The 16,056-nt window shown below is 42.8% G+C and overlaps 1 protein-coding gene across 2 annotated transcripts in view; it reads left to right on the top strand.

Annotated features, from left to right (window-relative positions):
• The window catches only part of PEX14 (peroxisomal biogenesis factor 14), a 128,566-nt gene that overhangs the window by 41,549 nt on the left and 70,961 nt on the right, over positions 1 to 16,056 (top strand). For both annotated transcript variants that reach the window (XM_045546164.1, XM_045546165.1), the window contains exon 3: positions 10,821 to 10,905. In XM_045546164.1, coding sequence (XP_045402120.1) covers positions 10,821 to 10,905 — 85 coding nt within the window. The remainder of the gene's footprint in view (positions 1 to 10,820; positions 10,906 to 16,056) is intronic.

Here is a 16,056-nt window from a genome sequence, read left to right as displayed (position 1 = left end):
CTCTCCCTTTCCCTGTCTCCTCCTCCTCTCTGTTGTTTTTCTCCTTTTTTTGAGTTGGATGTGAGCTTGGAGGGATAAGCTCTGGGGAGGTTGGTCCTGTCCTTGACCCCCCTTGGCCTAAGCTGTGTCCCTTGCCTAGATATCAGGGGCTGCCCCATGGAATCAACTTAGAAATTATGAAATGGCACAGCTAGGGGGTTCTGAAGATCATCTGTTTAACCCCTTATTTTACAGAAATGAAGGAGTCTGAGGCACAGAGCAGAGACAGGAGAGGCCAGGTTTCATGTGTCAGGGTTAGACTCAGCACGCAGGTTTCTTGAGCCCCCAGCCCACCTTCTGTCCTGCCCACTGTTAGTTCTGCTCCCTGCCATCTTTGAATGGAACGTGTAGATGAGGAAATGTAGATATTTGTGTCAGGTAAAAAAAAATCATGGAGAAAAATTCTCTGCTGCCTATGAGTGGGTTCAGAATTAAAGTACATAAACCAAAAAAGGCTTCTGTTTGTGGCAGTGTTTGGCTGTGTTTGCACTCAAGGCTGATATCGATATTGTAGGAGAAGCTTTAATCCTTTCATTCAAATTTACAAGAAATGCTGTTTCCTTTTAGTTTAAAAAAAAAAAGTCCAAGAGAGCATTTGATTTGAGTAACCAAAAGTCTAGAAAATGTATCCGGGAGTCCTCGTCAATTTGGGGCATAATGAAATATAAAAAATACTCAATAAAAGCTCCTTTATTACTTTAACTGTTTAAATGTGGAGTTTTTAGCCATCAGGTTAATGTTTTGGTATCATTTTTTTATTTGATTGTGAGCACTTTTCCAGGTAGCTCTGCCACTCGAGCGCTAATCAGATTCCCACAGATGAATGGTGCTAGCTGCAGCCTGACATCACCGCGTTTTTGCTTCGACATTATTTTATTTGGTTTTCCTGTAAAAGTTAATAACTCCGTGTCCATGTGTTTAAACAGGCAAGAAGAGAGAGAGAAAGGACAATGAGCAGAAAACAATGAGATGTCTCAGGAAGCTTGTGCTAAATTGAGGAAATGTGGGGATTTTTATAATTTCCAAGTATCTCACCCTATAAGCAGAGGTGGAGAACCAAGAAGGTTGTTATAATCCTTCAGATGACAAAAAGTGAACCTCTCTCTGCTTCCCAGACAGAGCTGGAAGGAATCTGAAATGAGTTACTATTGATTTAGAGGAGAAGGAAGAAGGTGCTCAATAGAACTGATGTGCTTAATGGTGAGAATTGTGTAAATTTTGTGTTAATTATAAGTAAATTACATGCTCATTTGGCATCTCTTTGATTACCAAGATTGGTGAGAGCATCAGATATGGCCATAAAGACCCTCTTTTTCATCTTCCCATCATTGGCAGGACACAGTGGCAAGTGTTCAAGATGGCTTGTACTTAGTAGGCCTTTGTTGGATTGTTTAGTTTTTAAAGTGTGTGTTTGTTTATTGGTAGTTGCGGTTGTTAGTAATAGGAGTGTATATGATGTTTAGTGAAAGGTTTCTGAATTCTTCCTGTGTGCAGATTTCCTTGCTGAGCCGAACACTTCAAAACCGGGGTTTATCAGAAGAGGCAGCTAGACTGATATCTCTTGATTTGGTTTCTCTTCTGAACTCACACCTTGGTACTAACGACACAGTCTGTGGGTACAAATCTGACAGTGGGTCTGAGAATCAGTTCCACAGTCCTTATTTCAGTGTCTCTGAAAGATGTGTAAAAAAATTATGATGCTTTGATCATCTGCATCAGAGGCATTGCTTGTCTTCTCTGAGTTGCACCCTTTGTGTCAGTAAGTTACTTCTGAAGTCACCTACAGAGGTGTTACCTACGTTAGATACCCCTTTCTTAGAAAATAGAACTTGGCCACCAGCTTGTTTTATACGATGTGAGGTACAGCTGACATCTGTCACCCTGATTGCCAGGGTTGGTTCCACTGATCGTCCTGTCCTCATGGAGAGCCCATTCTTGGCCACTCACTAGGGCTTGTGTGCTTGGTGAGGAAAATGGCTTTCCACTGACAGGAACTGATTGCATTTGACCATTTGAATAGTAACAGTTTCCAATCCCTATCATTTTACTGTCAATTTGAAGATTTTTAAGTCTGCCAGCTTACTCTATTATGAATCATACTTTTGGAACTCACACTTTTATTTTTTCCCTTAGGCCGTAAAAGAATCCAGAGTGATACAAGTTGAGTATTCCTGATCCAAAACGCTTGGGCCAGCAGTAGATTTTGGATTTTTTCAGGCTTTGGAATATTTGCATAATACTTACTGGTTGAACATCCTAGTCTGAAAGTCCAAAATCTGAAGTGAGCCTTTGAGTATGACCTTTGAGTGTCATGTTGGTGCTGAAAAAGTTTCAGATTTTGGAGCATTTGGATTTTGGATTAACGATGTTCAATCTGTAGCAGAAGTAGGACTAGGGGGTCTCTGTTAGTAACAGGTCCTAATGGTGTACCTTCTGCTTCCTGGAGGGTCTAGAGGTGATCTTTAGCTGCCCACATTTGTCATTTTGACTTCTTACTGTCTGTTGGATTTGAACTCTTTCTAGGGTAGGACTAGTTCTTTTTCTGTATTGAAATCTATTTTTTAACATTGTCTTTCTCCAGTTTTCTTACAGTGTGTCAGGTAGAAGTATCATTTAATGCCTCCTCAAAGGTTTTAGTTTTGTGCTCAATGTGGGGTGATGTAGAAAGAATTTCTTGGTCCAGAGCTTATCTTCCTTGGAATTTAGGAGCCCATCTTGCTCTCGAAGCAGAAGGTGCTGTGCCCTCATGTGGGGACCCTACCCTGCACTACCTGGTGATCACCTATTCAGTGCTTAACCCCCATGAAGCCTTAGTGCTTGTGGTTGCCACTATCCATGACACAACCTTTTCTCGTCCCCTTCCTAATCATCCCACAGCTCAATAGTGCGTGACTAAAGGGAGCTTCACCAATCTCCGTCTGGCTAGACTTCAAAAGAAGTCGGAACTGAAGCAGTGTCTCATCTGCTGAGCATCTGAAAGTGCTGGAGTTTAGGAGAAGTAACTTTCAGCAAGGATAACATGCAACCAGTGGTGCAGAGAAAGGGACTAGAAAATAGAGACAGTGGCATCATTAGGAAGGTGCTGTGGAGTATATGCTACATATTTTTAGTGTTGGAGTCACCAGCCACCGTCACTGTGTGAGCTCACAGTTCTCCTAGGGAGCATCTTGGACACTGAGTCATTACATTCCTTTGGAGTGATTCACCTCAACAGCTTGACACCTTCATTAATTTTACAACATGAAGGCTGGGTGCTCTCTGCTTCCTCTTTAACAGTGCAGGGAAATTGGAGGAATATTGAAAATATAAAACCAAGGGAAACTGGAACAAGGAGCAGTCAAGAAGCTGTTGAAAGACATCATGTGAAGGAATTGAACTCTTTGCCTTTCCTTGGTATCTCCTGGGACTGAGCACCCAGCACTTGCCACTCATCTCTGGCGCATAAACCTTTATTTCTGTTCTGGCGCGCTGGCCGAACCTCCGACTCGCAGCCAGCTTGTTTGCCTTCTCTGCTGAGGTCACTGCTACCGTGATCCGTGTATAATGGCATTTTCCTCCTCTTTTCAGTATGGAGGCTATTACAGTTTCTTCTCTAAACAGGACTTCAAACAATTTGCTGTCAGTTGGATTTCAAAGCCAGGGAAAAGGCAAATGTCATCCTTTTTTTCTCCCTTCTTTGGGTAACTGCTTTGTTGGTTGCATCAAAAATTAGAGGGGCTGCTATCTAAATTCAGGTGGGGTTGCATGGGGACAAGGCATTTAAATTTGCTTTTCTTTCTCCCTGAAGGAGAAAATCCTTTTCCTTCTCAACCTTTCCTAAAAAGGAACTTTGATCTTCTCAACCCAGAAGCAAGGGTTTTCATTTCCTCCACGGCCAGGCAGCGTGTGCCCTGCAGCCCTTCTGTGGCGCAGTTACAGGCGCCCGCCGCATCGGCAGCTCTGCTCTTCAGGGTTTGTACCGAACTGCACCAGTGCCTTGTGGGCTGCAAGTTGGCACCTAAGGTACTCAGCTGGACACGAAAGCCTCTCCAAAGTCACCCTTACACACCCTAAGATCATTGTCACTTGATGTTAAATAGTGCGTGGTGGTTTAAGATGCTTTTTATTTCCACATAGATTTCTGGAAGAACTACTTTAATGAAATAACAAAACAATGACATTCTGGCAAGCAGTTCACACAATATTTTTAACTACGGCCAAGAAAAAAATTTAAATGGCAGAGATATTTCACTTTGAAAGGTAGTTTTTGCGCATGTGAAGTTGCCACTTTTCATAAAGGCTTTTACTACATATATCAATGTGTTTTAAGAGAAACTGGGGTCAATAATGCATGCTTTAGAATTCCCTAAATACAGATTTACACAATAGACCTTAAAATATATTATGTTCTATCATGTCAACTCTTGTGCACTTCTACCAGAAGTATTTTATTTCTTTAATGTGAAAAACAAAAGGACAGAGGAAAGTAAAACAAAGGAAATTAGGACCCACAAGCTTAATTAGTATAGGGTTGTAACCCAAATCAACAATGGGAAGGACACAATGACAAAACCCTGGAAATTCCAAGTTGAAAGAGAGGCTCTTTCCTTTAACTCCTTGAGTGCCAGGGCACTTGCTGGCAGGCTCCTAACCCAGGTGCAGGAGGCTACTTCAAGTACAACTCACTATCTTTATTTTTGAACTTCCTGGCTTTTGTTGACTTTCCCTTCTCCTTTTCCCCCGTTAATGTAAATGAAACGTACCTTTGTGTGTGTGTGTGTTAATTGTAGATAAATGGGCTTAAAGTACCTCTTGGTTTTGTAACCCTCAGAGAAGGGGAAAGAGTACAAAAAAAAAATTCCTGTCACTGTCATCTGTTCATTTTTAATGAGCAATTTTAAAAAATTGAAAATAAAAGAGGAAAATGAATAGGTGTTGAACCAGCCCGTGATATGTAAATGCCAACTAGTAATTACCTAAAACCTCAATTTTCATTCTGTTTCATCTTGCAAAACATTTCATTTTCCCTGAGTGAAAACACTTAATTTGGGCTGTGTGAGTTAGCGGAGCGGCCGCCGCTGGCCTGCGCCTCCGCCGGCTCCGGCTAGGGGGCACTTTGGCTCTGTGCTTCTGCTGCCTCTCGGCTCGGCCACCTCAAGGTTATTCCCCCTCTTGCCATTCCGGTGGTTTTGCTCGGAGTGTGCACTGGCGCCCCTCCCCCCCACTCCCACTCGTCTGGTTTGGGGAGCCTTATTCCTCCTTGTCCTTGCAGAGGAGCGTATTGAATTTTGGCTGACCGAGCCTTCCTCTGCATGTTAACTTTCCCCTCTTACCTGGCTGGTAGACCCTTGGCTTCCCTGAATTGGATTCAGGCTCCCAGAGAACAGCGCTCTGGAAGCTCCCTCTCTCCCTTTCAGATTGCTAACACAATTGTCTCTCTTTTTTGTTTATTGTTGGTGCTTTTTAGTCTTTCTTTTCATTTTGGTGGCTGGGGGCAGCTCTCTTTGATTAAAGCTCACACACATTTGCCCTCCTGCTAAACTTAGACGATTTTGGCATTTCCTTCCTTTTGCATGCTCATACATTTTTCTTCTACTCTGGTTTAAGATCTGTCACCTTTTGGATGTATTTGTGCAGCATTTTGGAATGTGTCTTGTGGTTGCCCCTGCTTCCTTCCCTCCCCAATCTGTTTTCTAGCTAGAAAGAGAGCCAGAATTGAGAGAACAGAGAGCCCGGTAGGTATTGTGAAGGTTAGATCGGAGAGGAGTCTGGATGCAGAAAACCAGAATTATGTTGTCCTAGGACCCTGGATCCGAGAGTGCTCTGCCTGGAATCTCAAGGAACACGGCCTCTTTAGTGAGATATATAGCTTCATAATTAGCCCGTTGCATTTTTTCACGAGTGCTAGCATCAGCGTTCTACGATGTGTTTCTCTGATTAACAGCTGCTTTGCAACTATTTCCTTGTGCCACTGATGACCATATTTGTCAAGGAACTCCTGACAGATTACTGATTTCTTACTAAAATGCAGCATTTCTGTTTGAAGAGGCTTCTCTCATTCTCGGCAGTGCTAGGCTTTTAAAGTCAGTCCTTGTTAAAACTTGAGTTGGCTTTGGTCTAACGCTTGTTAACAGGATTCTGGGTATCTACTTTAGAGTACCAGCGTAGGAACCTTTCACAGGCAATTTAATCTTCTGAGCAGCGCACGTGTAGCCCGGCGGTGCTCGAATGGGGCTTCAGGCTCGCATATTGTATTGGTCATTTTCTTTTGCCCTCTAGTTGTGATATCTCTGGGTTAAAAAGGACTTGGCTTTGTTGTTAGTGTCATTAATTTTTGAATATTTTTAATATTTTAAAATGGCTAATGAGTGCTCACATTTTAGGAGATAGATGTGTATGTAGTACACAGGAGTGCTGGAATTGGTGGCATTCCAAATAAATGTCACCGGAGACAATGCATCAGGTTTACATGTCAGGTGCAAAGTGCTAAGGCTCCCTCAAACCCCAGGTTCTTTATTAGCCAGGCTCTGTTCTGCTGTCCCCCTAGTGCAGAAAATAAAGTGTGCATTCTGAAGATTGCAACGTGCAGATCTTTTGTAGAAGCGTGGAAAACATAGGAAGCATCTCTTTGGTGAGGACTGTCAGGAAACTTCGATTCTTCTCACCAGGGATTACTTATCCTACACAATGCATTTAAGAGCATATAGTTCATAGTAGATAACCCCTGAGTATACTGTATTCCATTGATTTATACAGTTACAAATCCTGGTCTCTCAAACACAGATCTCTCTCAATTGGCCAATCATCTTGGATCCAAAGGTGTTTTTCAACCTGAAGTCTCCCCTTTTTTCCCCTGAGTTGCTGGCAGTGACTCCAGTGTAACCATTGTTACAAAACTGCAAAGACACCTCTTTGTACCTCAGTTTTACCAATAGCCTTGAGTGATAAATAGTGAAAATTATTAAATTTCCCTAAAATTGTGGAGTTGGTGGTAGCAGAGTTTTATTTTGCTTTGGGGGGCAAGAGGACAGAAAGTAAGGTGGGAGGAATGGGCGAGAAATTTGCTTCTGTTTTTTTCTAAGTTTGTCTTTATTTTTATTAAACTAGCTACTGGTAATTCGAGGTGTACTCATTAAGGACTCAGTGAAAGAGGAGGGGAAAGGAAAGCTGATTCCATGTTTGCCATGGACTCAACAGCAAGTGGCTTCGACAACAGCATCAGGAGCTTTGTGCCAGAATTTTCCCTGGCTTGCTGCACTCCCACAACATGTGCAATAAAGTTCCTGTCTCCGTTTTACATCTTTGACATTGAGGCGGAAGATTTGGCCTGAATTTATGTAATTTAGTTGGGCACAAATATAACCCATGAATAGTCACATTCATCTTCTAATTAGAAAATCAAATGATAATACAGGACAGGCTGCAGGCACCCCATCATTGAATCCAACAAAAGCGTGTTGTGTGTGTTGGGCCTCTGCAGAGGAAAGTCAGTTGAATTGCTTTATGAAGTTAATGAAAAGTGTCCAACAATAGGTGGGTGAAAGGCGCAAACCAAGCACCCTGTCAGTTATTTAGTGTGTAAAGATCCGTGCATTATGGGTAAAGAGTTTTGAAAAATCTTCTACCATTGATATGAATCATGGGGCTATAAAATTCTAGATTGGACAGGTCCTTTCCCCCACTATTGTAGTGCCAGTTCTTTGTGGGGAGGGAGGAGAAAGGCAAAGAGTAATTGAAGAAATAATTAGTGAAAGGAGGAGAGAGGTTTTCATATGTTCACACTTACATGTAGCTGCTTATCTGGGTATCTTTCTTATTCAGCACATTATGTTGGGGCTATTAGTTTGGGTGCTTTATATTTTTGCATCTGGAGTAGTGATATCAATGCTGTTAAATATGTGATTTGCCTGTCGCCTGCATTTTCAGACAAAGATCAAGAGGAACATAAACAAGCCCCAAATATACTTTATGTAGGTGTTTGGCAGTATTATTTTATATGACTTGGAATTAGTGAATGGAAACTTTAAAAGAAATTGTTCATATTTTTGCAAGTTTGAAGTGTGCCGGGACTTTGTCAAATTCCCGTTAAAATAAATACGTCAATTTCATCTCCCTTCCAAATTCATTTATCTTGCTTTTTTAAAAGGTGTTTTCTACTTTACCTGATGTTTAAATTGGATTCGCTCGTTTATGCTGTTCTTTGCTATATCCCCCACGTTCTTCTTAAATGAATTACTAATGACAGAGCACTCCATCATTCCCTCTCTGCAGCCACTTTAAGGAAAGCATGGTGATCTAAACCTTTTAACCTATTAAAGATGATTTTTCCCAATTGAATCAGACCCACCACAGGTGTAATAACTAATCATTTAAACTACACCTGCTATTATGTATTTTTAAGCCATTATGCGTGTTGGATAGATGATAATTCATGTTTATTGCATTGTCCGATGGATCCGTTTTGCCTACACTAGGCTGATTAATGTATTTAAAGAAATAAGAGATGCAATTTTTAAAAAAAAAATTGATGGAATGCACCAAGCACTGCATTGAGTGCACCATTAAACCCATCAGAACTTTGCTCTCTGACCAGAAATGCATATACCAAGGACTATATTAAAAAAGCAAGGTGAAACCCATGCGTTTTAGTGGTAGGATTCTGTTTTCTTTCTCTGTCATACAAAATTTTGGAAAGATGAAGGAAAGGTTTCTGTTTCTGTGGGTAAATGATAGGAGCTGAGCTATTAGCAGCTACTGCTTAAGACCTGTTCATCCACGTTTCCTCCGTCGCCTAGTACACGTATCACAGCCTGCAGAGACTGCCGCATGATACGAATACCGTAATTTTCTTGTGTGTTGAAGGTGTGTTTTTTCTCCAGGTGAAGAACATTTATCCCCATGCCATCTGAGCTGTGCAGACTGGCGTTGACCCTAATAGGCCAGCGGCTACATGCCTGTCCGGCCTCTTTCCTGAGCAGGGGCCTCTCTTCCCTTTTGTTTTTCTCCTGTTCCACTTCTCCCCTTACCCGCCCCCTTCTGTTGTATCTCTTCCTGTCTTGTTGCCTTCATTCCCTTTTCCTTTTTTCTCTTTTTTCTTTCCTTCCTCTTCTTCCTCTCTTCTTTCTTCATTAGAATGCATCAGTGTTGCAGATGTTTGGTAGATTTTTCTTGGTTTTGGTGTAACCTGAAGAGATCTGGTTGAGGGGCTGTGGGATGAATAATGCAGTTTTGGGGCTCTAGAATCTCAAGCGTTGATGTTTCTTTAGTCCAGAACTGGTTGTTATCACTACAGTTCATGATGGTAGTTAGTACTGTTTGCAGTGTTGGAGGACAGATTATAACTTGTGGGGAGTGGGGCTTGACTCTCAAGGGACACTAGTATCTTACTAGTGACAGGCCCAGATCTGATAAGTCAGGACACTGAATTCATCCATTAGGGGGAATGTCTAGGGTAAGCTTCCCACAGAAGGGTTATAAGGAAAATAAATAAGGAAGTTTCCTTGGCTTTTTTTCTTTCTTTCTGATTTATCCTCATATCTTTTGTTCCTGAGAAGTCAGTCTGATCTCAGGATTAAATTCATGTGAAATATGAGGAAGAAGATGATCTGTAACTGGTATTTCATTTGTAGTCACAGTACTTCCTGCTTGAATGTCTGCACAACTGCTACTCTTAGTTTGAAGGATCTTAGAAAACTTCCTTACATTTTGCCCTTTAGAAATTTTTTTTTCAACAACTTATCAGTGAACAACAGGGCCTGTTGACTTTATCTGTAACATGAGACTATATTATTTTTTTGGTTTTGATGAGGTGAATAATAGCAATCACTTAAAATGGCCCCTTTCCTACCTGGGCAAGGTTGCTGTCGCCCGTCCATAGGACTAGTGTCTGGGATGGAGAGCAGTGCTTTGCGTGCCGAGTGATGTGAAGGTTAATACCTTCAACAGTTTTCTTTCCGTCCCCTACCAAGCTTATTTGTAGATATGAAAATTTCATTAAATAATATTCATTACTAGAGGTAGGTAGATAATCTGTCAGTCTGTCAGCTTTTAGCCATGAAACCACAAACTTTGCCCCTTGAAAGCTCTCAGAATTCAGCTCCAGTGCGTAAGAGGAGCCAGTTTGCACAGCTGGGTGTGTTGTTTCTTACATAGTCCCTTCCAGCCAGGAAGCGTACTTTGCCAGGCTTCGTATAGGCAGCACGGTCTCTTCCCTTCAGTTGCTTGTACTGTAGTTGGGGAGGCAGCTTGAACATTAGAAGGCAGTGTAATTACGTCTTCAATTATATGGTACATACCCCAGGCATTGAGGAATTTAAGAGAACAGGGAGATCAGAGATGGCTTGCTTATTTAGGGAAAGCTTCAAGGAGTCAGAACACATTGTAAAAGGGCTGTACTGGTTGTGTATGTGTATGGGGGGAATGTTTAGACAGGTAGAGGCGGGAAAGGGAGGTCTTCCAGAAAGGGAGCTTGCATGGCACAAGGGTGGTGACGTGGGTGAGTATGGCCGTCCCTGCTAAGAGGTCTGAAGAATTGGGGAGAATGGGTAGGACCATTGCAGGTCCGAAGAGCTAGGCCAAGAGGATTGGATTTCATAGGCTCAGATAAGGGAAGCCAGTGAAGACAGGGAAATGATGTAGTCTTTTATTTAGGTAGATTTTAAATTTAAGAAATAACTGGTTATAAATTTGACCACAATGGTATGCTTGTTTCTGTAGACTTGGGAAAAACTCATAGGAATTTCAATCTTGAAATTCAGACTGTTGAAATTTACTTTTCTTCTCTGTTTTACCTTCCCCACCAGATTGCTACAGCAGTGAAGTTTCTACAGAATTCCCGGGTCCGCCAGAGCCCTCTTGCAACCAGGAGAGCATTCCTTAAGAAGAAAGGTACAAGTTCCCCAAGGCCATGCAGAGTGGCCTGGAGAGGGACAGGGGATGGGGCAGATGGAAGCCACAGTGCGGAAGGCAGGTGCTGTGTCATCAAGAATCTCCCAGAGCTGTCCACTCTTGTAGGGCTGGGGAGTGGGGCTGAGGTGAGCTCCCCAGTGGGGAATGCAGATTTCTTCCCTTACAGTGGAGCAGAGCGATTACATGGTTTGGATAATTAAGCATCAGATAGAAGGCCAAGGACTTAGCCCATGGCACAGGCAGCATTCAGTAGTAGAATTGGCCCATTGGATGTGACTGTGGAGGACTTCTGCTATTTGGTCTGTTCTATCGATGACCCTGGCTACAAAATGACTAGCAGTAGGTTAGGAGGTCAGCTGCTTCAGTAAAGAAAGAGGAAGAGAGCAATGAAGGACGAGGGAAACGAGATGACTAAACAAGGTCAGGTTAAGGTCAAGCTTGGGGTCAGTCGATTTACGGATTGAAGTGGCAAATTACTGGTTTCATGGTATTTCTGTAAACAGGGATAAAATGGATCCTGACAAATTCAATACTGTCTGAAGCAGACAGAATCTATTCTGGTTCTGTTAGAATTTAGGATATTTTTCTTTTTTGTAAAATGAAAACAACTAAAAAAGAAACCTGACTTTTCATTCTTTGTACATTTAATTTTCCAGAAATCCAGGAAGTTGTTTGAAAGTCCTTATATACCATAAGGGGGGAAATATGAGTCCTCCTCCCCACCCCCCCCAGCCAAACAAGACTGTTTTTCCTTTAGGAGCTGGGATGTTGGCCTCAAAATTCTGGGTTTTGAGCTTTTAGTCATTTTTGGCTAGAATAGAAGGTAGAATGGTTTTGTGGTATTTCCTAGGTCTTCTCCATGACACCCACCATAGTGATGGCAGTAGGAACCTGTTGATCCCTTCACTCAGTCATGTCCCTGGGCCTCACTCATAGAGTTTGGGCAGAATAAGCCCAAACATTTCATCACAGGCAGCTGCTCAGCGGCAGCCCAAGGCTGGGTCCCTGTGACAGCGTTTGGTGAGAAGCGCTGCACGCTTGCTGGCTGGCTGCTTTGTGCCTCCCCCCCATCATTAGGAGATTATTAAAATTTGGAGTGTGTTGGCTGGACTCTCCACTCCGCAAGCATCATGCCATAAAAGAATTTTTCCTTGAAATATGTGTACCTATGGGGAGTAATTAATCATAAAAGCTTAGGGATTTCAGCTCTCTCATCAAAGCATTGAAGCTGTGGAAAGCTGAGCCTAAAAGCTGAGCTGATTACCCCGGGTAACCTGAGACAAAATCTATGGTTGCTGAGAGATCCTTAGCTCCAGTATATTGTGCAATATTATAACTGCCTGATCTTCTCTTCCACCGACAATGACCAGTTAGTCCTCATTTTCTCTCAAACGCAGCTGGGTTAGAATTTCATTTGCAGAAGGTATTTAGAGCAATTTAGAGACAAATGTCTCTGGTGTTTGCTCGGCACTTCCCCACCGCAGGCTTTGCTGAGCAGTTTTAGTATCAGGAGCTCCATCTAATCTGTTTAATTTTAATAAATCCCTGACTGGGAGAGGGAGTGAAAAAGAGAGAGAGAGAAACTCTGGACCAAATAATACTTCTTTTGAGTTACTTGGCTAATAATTACAGTAGAGTAGAAACTGTTTTGTGCAATTATTAATATTATTGGTTGCTCCTTTAGAAAAAAACCCAGTCAATTAATTAATTCCTCCAGTTAATTAATTCATCCACCGAGTGTGCACCCTGTGCCACGCCCTGCCCCCCCCAAGGGATTTACCAGAGAACAGAACAGACAAAATCTCTGCCCTCGCAGAGCTTAAATTCTAATGAGGGGAAGGGAGATGATTAACAAATGGCAAAATGAGATAGGTAGTGTGTCAAATGGCAGGTGCCACAGGGAGGAGTCAAGCAGGGAACTGAGGAGGAGCAGAGCGGGTGTGATCATGGTTTTAAATAGGGCGGAGGTCAGAGTGTCTCTGGGAGGGCAGCATGTGAGCAGGGACCTGGAGGAGATGAGTATTTGTTGATAGAGTGGACATAATTCCTTCTTGCCCCCTAATTTGGGCAAGACTTTTTAGAATTCTAGGCACCCGGCACCTTGAGAGGCTATCCTGCCCTTCTTCCTCTAAAGAGAACCCACCCGAGTTTACTCGTGTACTTAAACCCGGAATCACTGAGGTTAATCGCCCATCTCCATTATCCTCTAAAATGCTGCTTCAGTCAGTAATTATCCATTTCCGAGTTGAATCCCAGTAGGGTGAGTTCTGGCAGGACCTTTTCTGGGCAGAGAATTCCAAGGTTTGATCGGCGTCTAGGGAAGAAAAGCCCCTTCATGGATTTAAACTTCACTTTTTAAATTTCCGGTTGTTCCTGGGTCAGGCTGCCACAATCAGCATAGCTTGGCACCATCTCCGATGGGGATGAGAGAGGAGCATCTACTGTGCCCTAACAGTAGTCGTGGAAGGAGAGTTGGCTCGCTGGTCGTTGGGGCGGGAGGGACCGGGGTTCTGGCACCCGCACTGGATCTCCCTGCAGGCCCTGCAGGATCATTGCAGCGGTGGGTTTGGAGCGCTGGCTTTGGGAGGGCGCTCAGCTACTGCAGTCTTGGCTTTTCCTAGCAAATGTCACTTCAGGGAATTGCAGTGGAGCACTGATTTGAATTATAATCTTGACTTTCTTTTTTTTAATAAACATCTCTTTCCTGAAAAGGCAAATCCAATTTTGTTTTTCTTTTAATATTATTTAATATTTAATATAGAAATTGAGGTCCCTGTAGTGCATGTCAGTTCAGTGGAAAATGAGGGTTACTTTAGGCACATCAGCTGAGTTTGTTTCATCCTGAAACCGCAGCCTGGAGCAGGGGCTGCATCCTGCCTCAGATACTGACAGGTTAGGTCGCTCTCTGACATGGTGGGGGGCGGCTAGTGGGGAGTGAGCTGGGTAGGGAGGGAAGAACGTTGGTTTGCAAAGGTCTTTCCTGTTTGGGTTTTTGGGTTTTTGTTCTGAGATCTCTTTTGGATGCTTTAAAGTCTGCATATGGAGTCATTAATGAGAAACATGAAGTTATTAGAATCATTTATCATTTTCTTTGAAGTTTATACTGCTATTTTGTGTAATTTACAGCATTTCTTCCCTTTATCAAGAATTTTTTGGATGAAAGAAACAGCTGTTCACCTTCAGAGTATTAGAGTAAATGTTTTCGTTTTCCTTCCAGCCACTTGACTGTGCAGATGACATGTCCGCTGCAGAGTCAGCCACACATGAAGATGATGAGACTGTGTGGGGGTTTAGCCCTTGCAGAACTATATGTAGACACGGTTCTTGCCAGGCAGGCACCTATCTGGGGCTTTGCGCAGGCTGTAATCAGGAGGTTTGAGTAACTTAAAAACAGTAATAGAATCAGTCCAGAAAGTTAGAGGCTTGGAAATTGTCATCAATAGGCTTACGTTGATTTGACACCCTACCCAACCACAAAACGTAGGTAGGCAGTCTGCTTCCAAACATGTTTGGCAGGATGAGTATGAGGTGGGTAAAAGTGATGCCTGTTTGTGGGGGGGTGAGGAGGGAGGGGGAATAGAGTTAACTTTAACATATCTGTTGCAAAGCAAGCTTCTGGAAAAAAGATGAACATTGTGTGTTTTCCTGTATAATCCCGCATTTGGGGCCTGGGTGGTGGTGGCTGACGTTTGTACTTATTGTGCCCTTCTCAAGTTTTTAAGTAAAAGGCTTTTTCGTCCCTCCTCCAATAAATAATCCTGGTTTAGGTAGGAAAATTAAACAAATAAACCGCCATACTTTATCATTCTAATAGGTGAAACTAGATCTTATCTTCCCTTCTGTTCCTGGAAGCAAAAGCCCCAGTAGCAAAACTGCCTCCTTGCTGGAAATGAGAGAGAAACCTAATGGTCCCAACCTTGGTAGTGGGCTAGAGGTGAAGGGCTTCTCTCACTGGAGTATTTTAAGGGGGAGTAAATTCTTACACAGATTTCAATTTAACTCTCTTTTATTACTTTTCTTTTTTTATCATTTACGTCCATTTCATGAGGTAGTTTGCATGTCCTTGAATGGAATCTCGTTACCATGAAAGCTTTTTTAGCATTGATTTCATAACAGTCTTAATTTAATAGCTCCGTCATTACTGAGAAGCTCTGGGAGTGGGGCCCTAGCTTTCCAGGTCACTGACCTTTTAATTACAAACCTTGTTCTGATGGCCAGGTTATCGACTGGACAGCTCCCAGCTTGTGCCCCCAGGATGGAAACGAAAATAACTGTGTTTCCTCCCCCATCTCCAGGAAAAAAAAAATTGTAACCTCTTGTGTTTCTAAAATTAATTTTCTCCTTCAGCTTTACTTTATAATTAATTCTTTAATGTGTCTTAGTGCAGCCAGAAGTCTTTTTACAAAGCTTTTCTTCCTAGAGCTTGGGTCCAGCAGATAGCTTGGGGGGAGGGAACGGAGATCTTGCCAGCTACCACCCCTCGATTGCCTGCGGCCCTTTCCTCATCCGCAGAAACTCCTGCGGCTGAGCTGGAAGGAGTAGAATTGGCTCTGTGAGGGGCTGTCTGGCCCTTCTGATTCTTTGTTAATGAGACATGGATTATAGCATCAAGGTTTAAATTCATTCCTGTATTTGCTGGAGTAATTGAAACTGGGTATATCATGGACATTTTTAAAAGGTGTCCCATTCTGAAAAGAAGACAGGGGTTGAATGATTGTCTTATTGTTTCTTACCTCTCTGTTAGTCTTACCCAACTAGAGGAAACAAATACCCTCCACATTGAATGCTGCCCAGTCATGAGCTTGAACCGAATGGGTTGATCCAGGTTCTCTCGCTGACTGTGAAGAGAAAGAGAAAAAAGAGATGACAGCGGGCAGTAAGTAGGGTGACCATGGTTCCAGTTTGCCCAGGACTGCCCTGGGTTCAACACTGAAATTCCCTTGCTGTGGACAGGCTTTCAGTCCTGGGCAAAACGGTCACCGTCGCAGTAAGAGCCTTGCTCAGGAGTGAGAGCTACCAAGAGAGACAGAATGGGTGTGTTTTTGGAACTTGGAGGAAGAGGGCAAAGTGGGAAGGGTGCACTACCAGTTAGTCCCTGTAGCAGTGTGGCATCCTCCTCACACTCCTCCT

Source organism: Lemur catta, chromosome 3, assembly GCF_020740605.2.
Source record: "Lemur catta isolate mLemCat1 chromosome 3, mLemCat1.pri, whole genome shotgun sequence".
In the NCBI taxonomy this organism is placed as follows: Eukaryota; Metazoa; Chordata; class Mammalia; order Primates; family Lemuridae; genus Lemur; species Lemur catta.
This window is presented reverse-complemented; position numbering and strand designations above follow the sequence as displayed.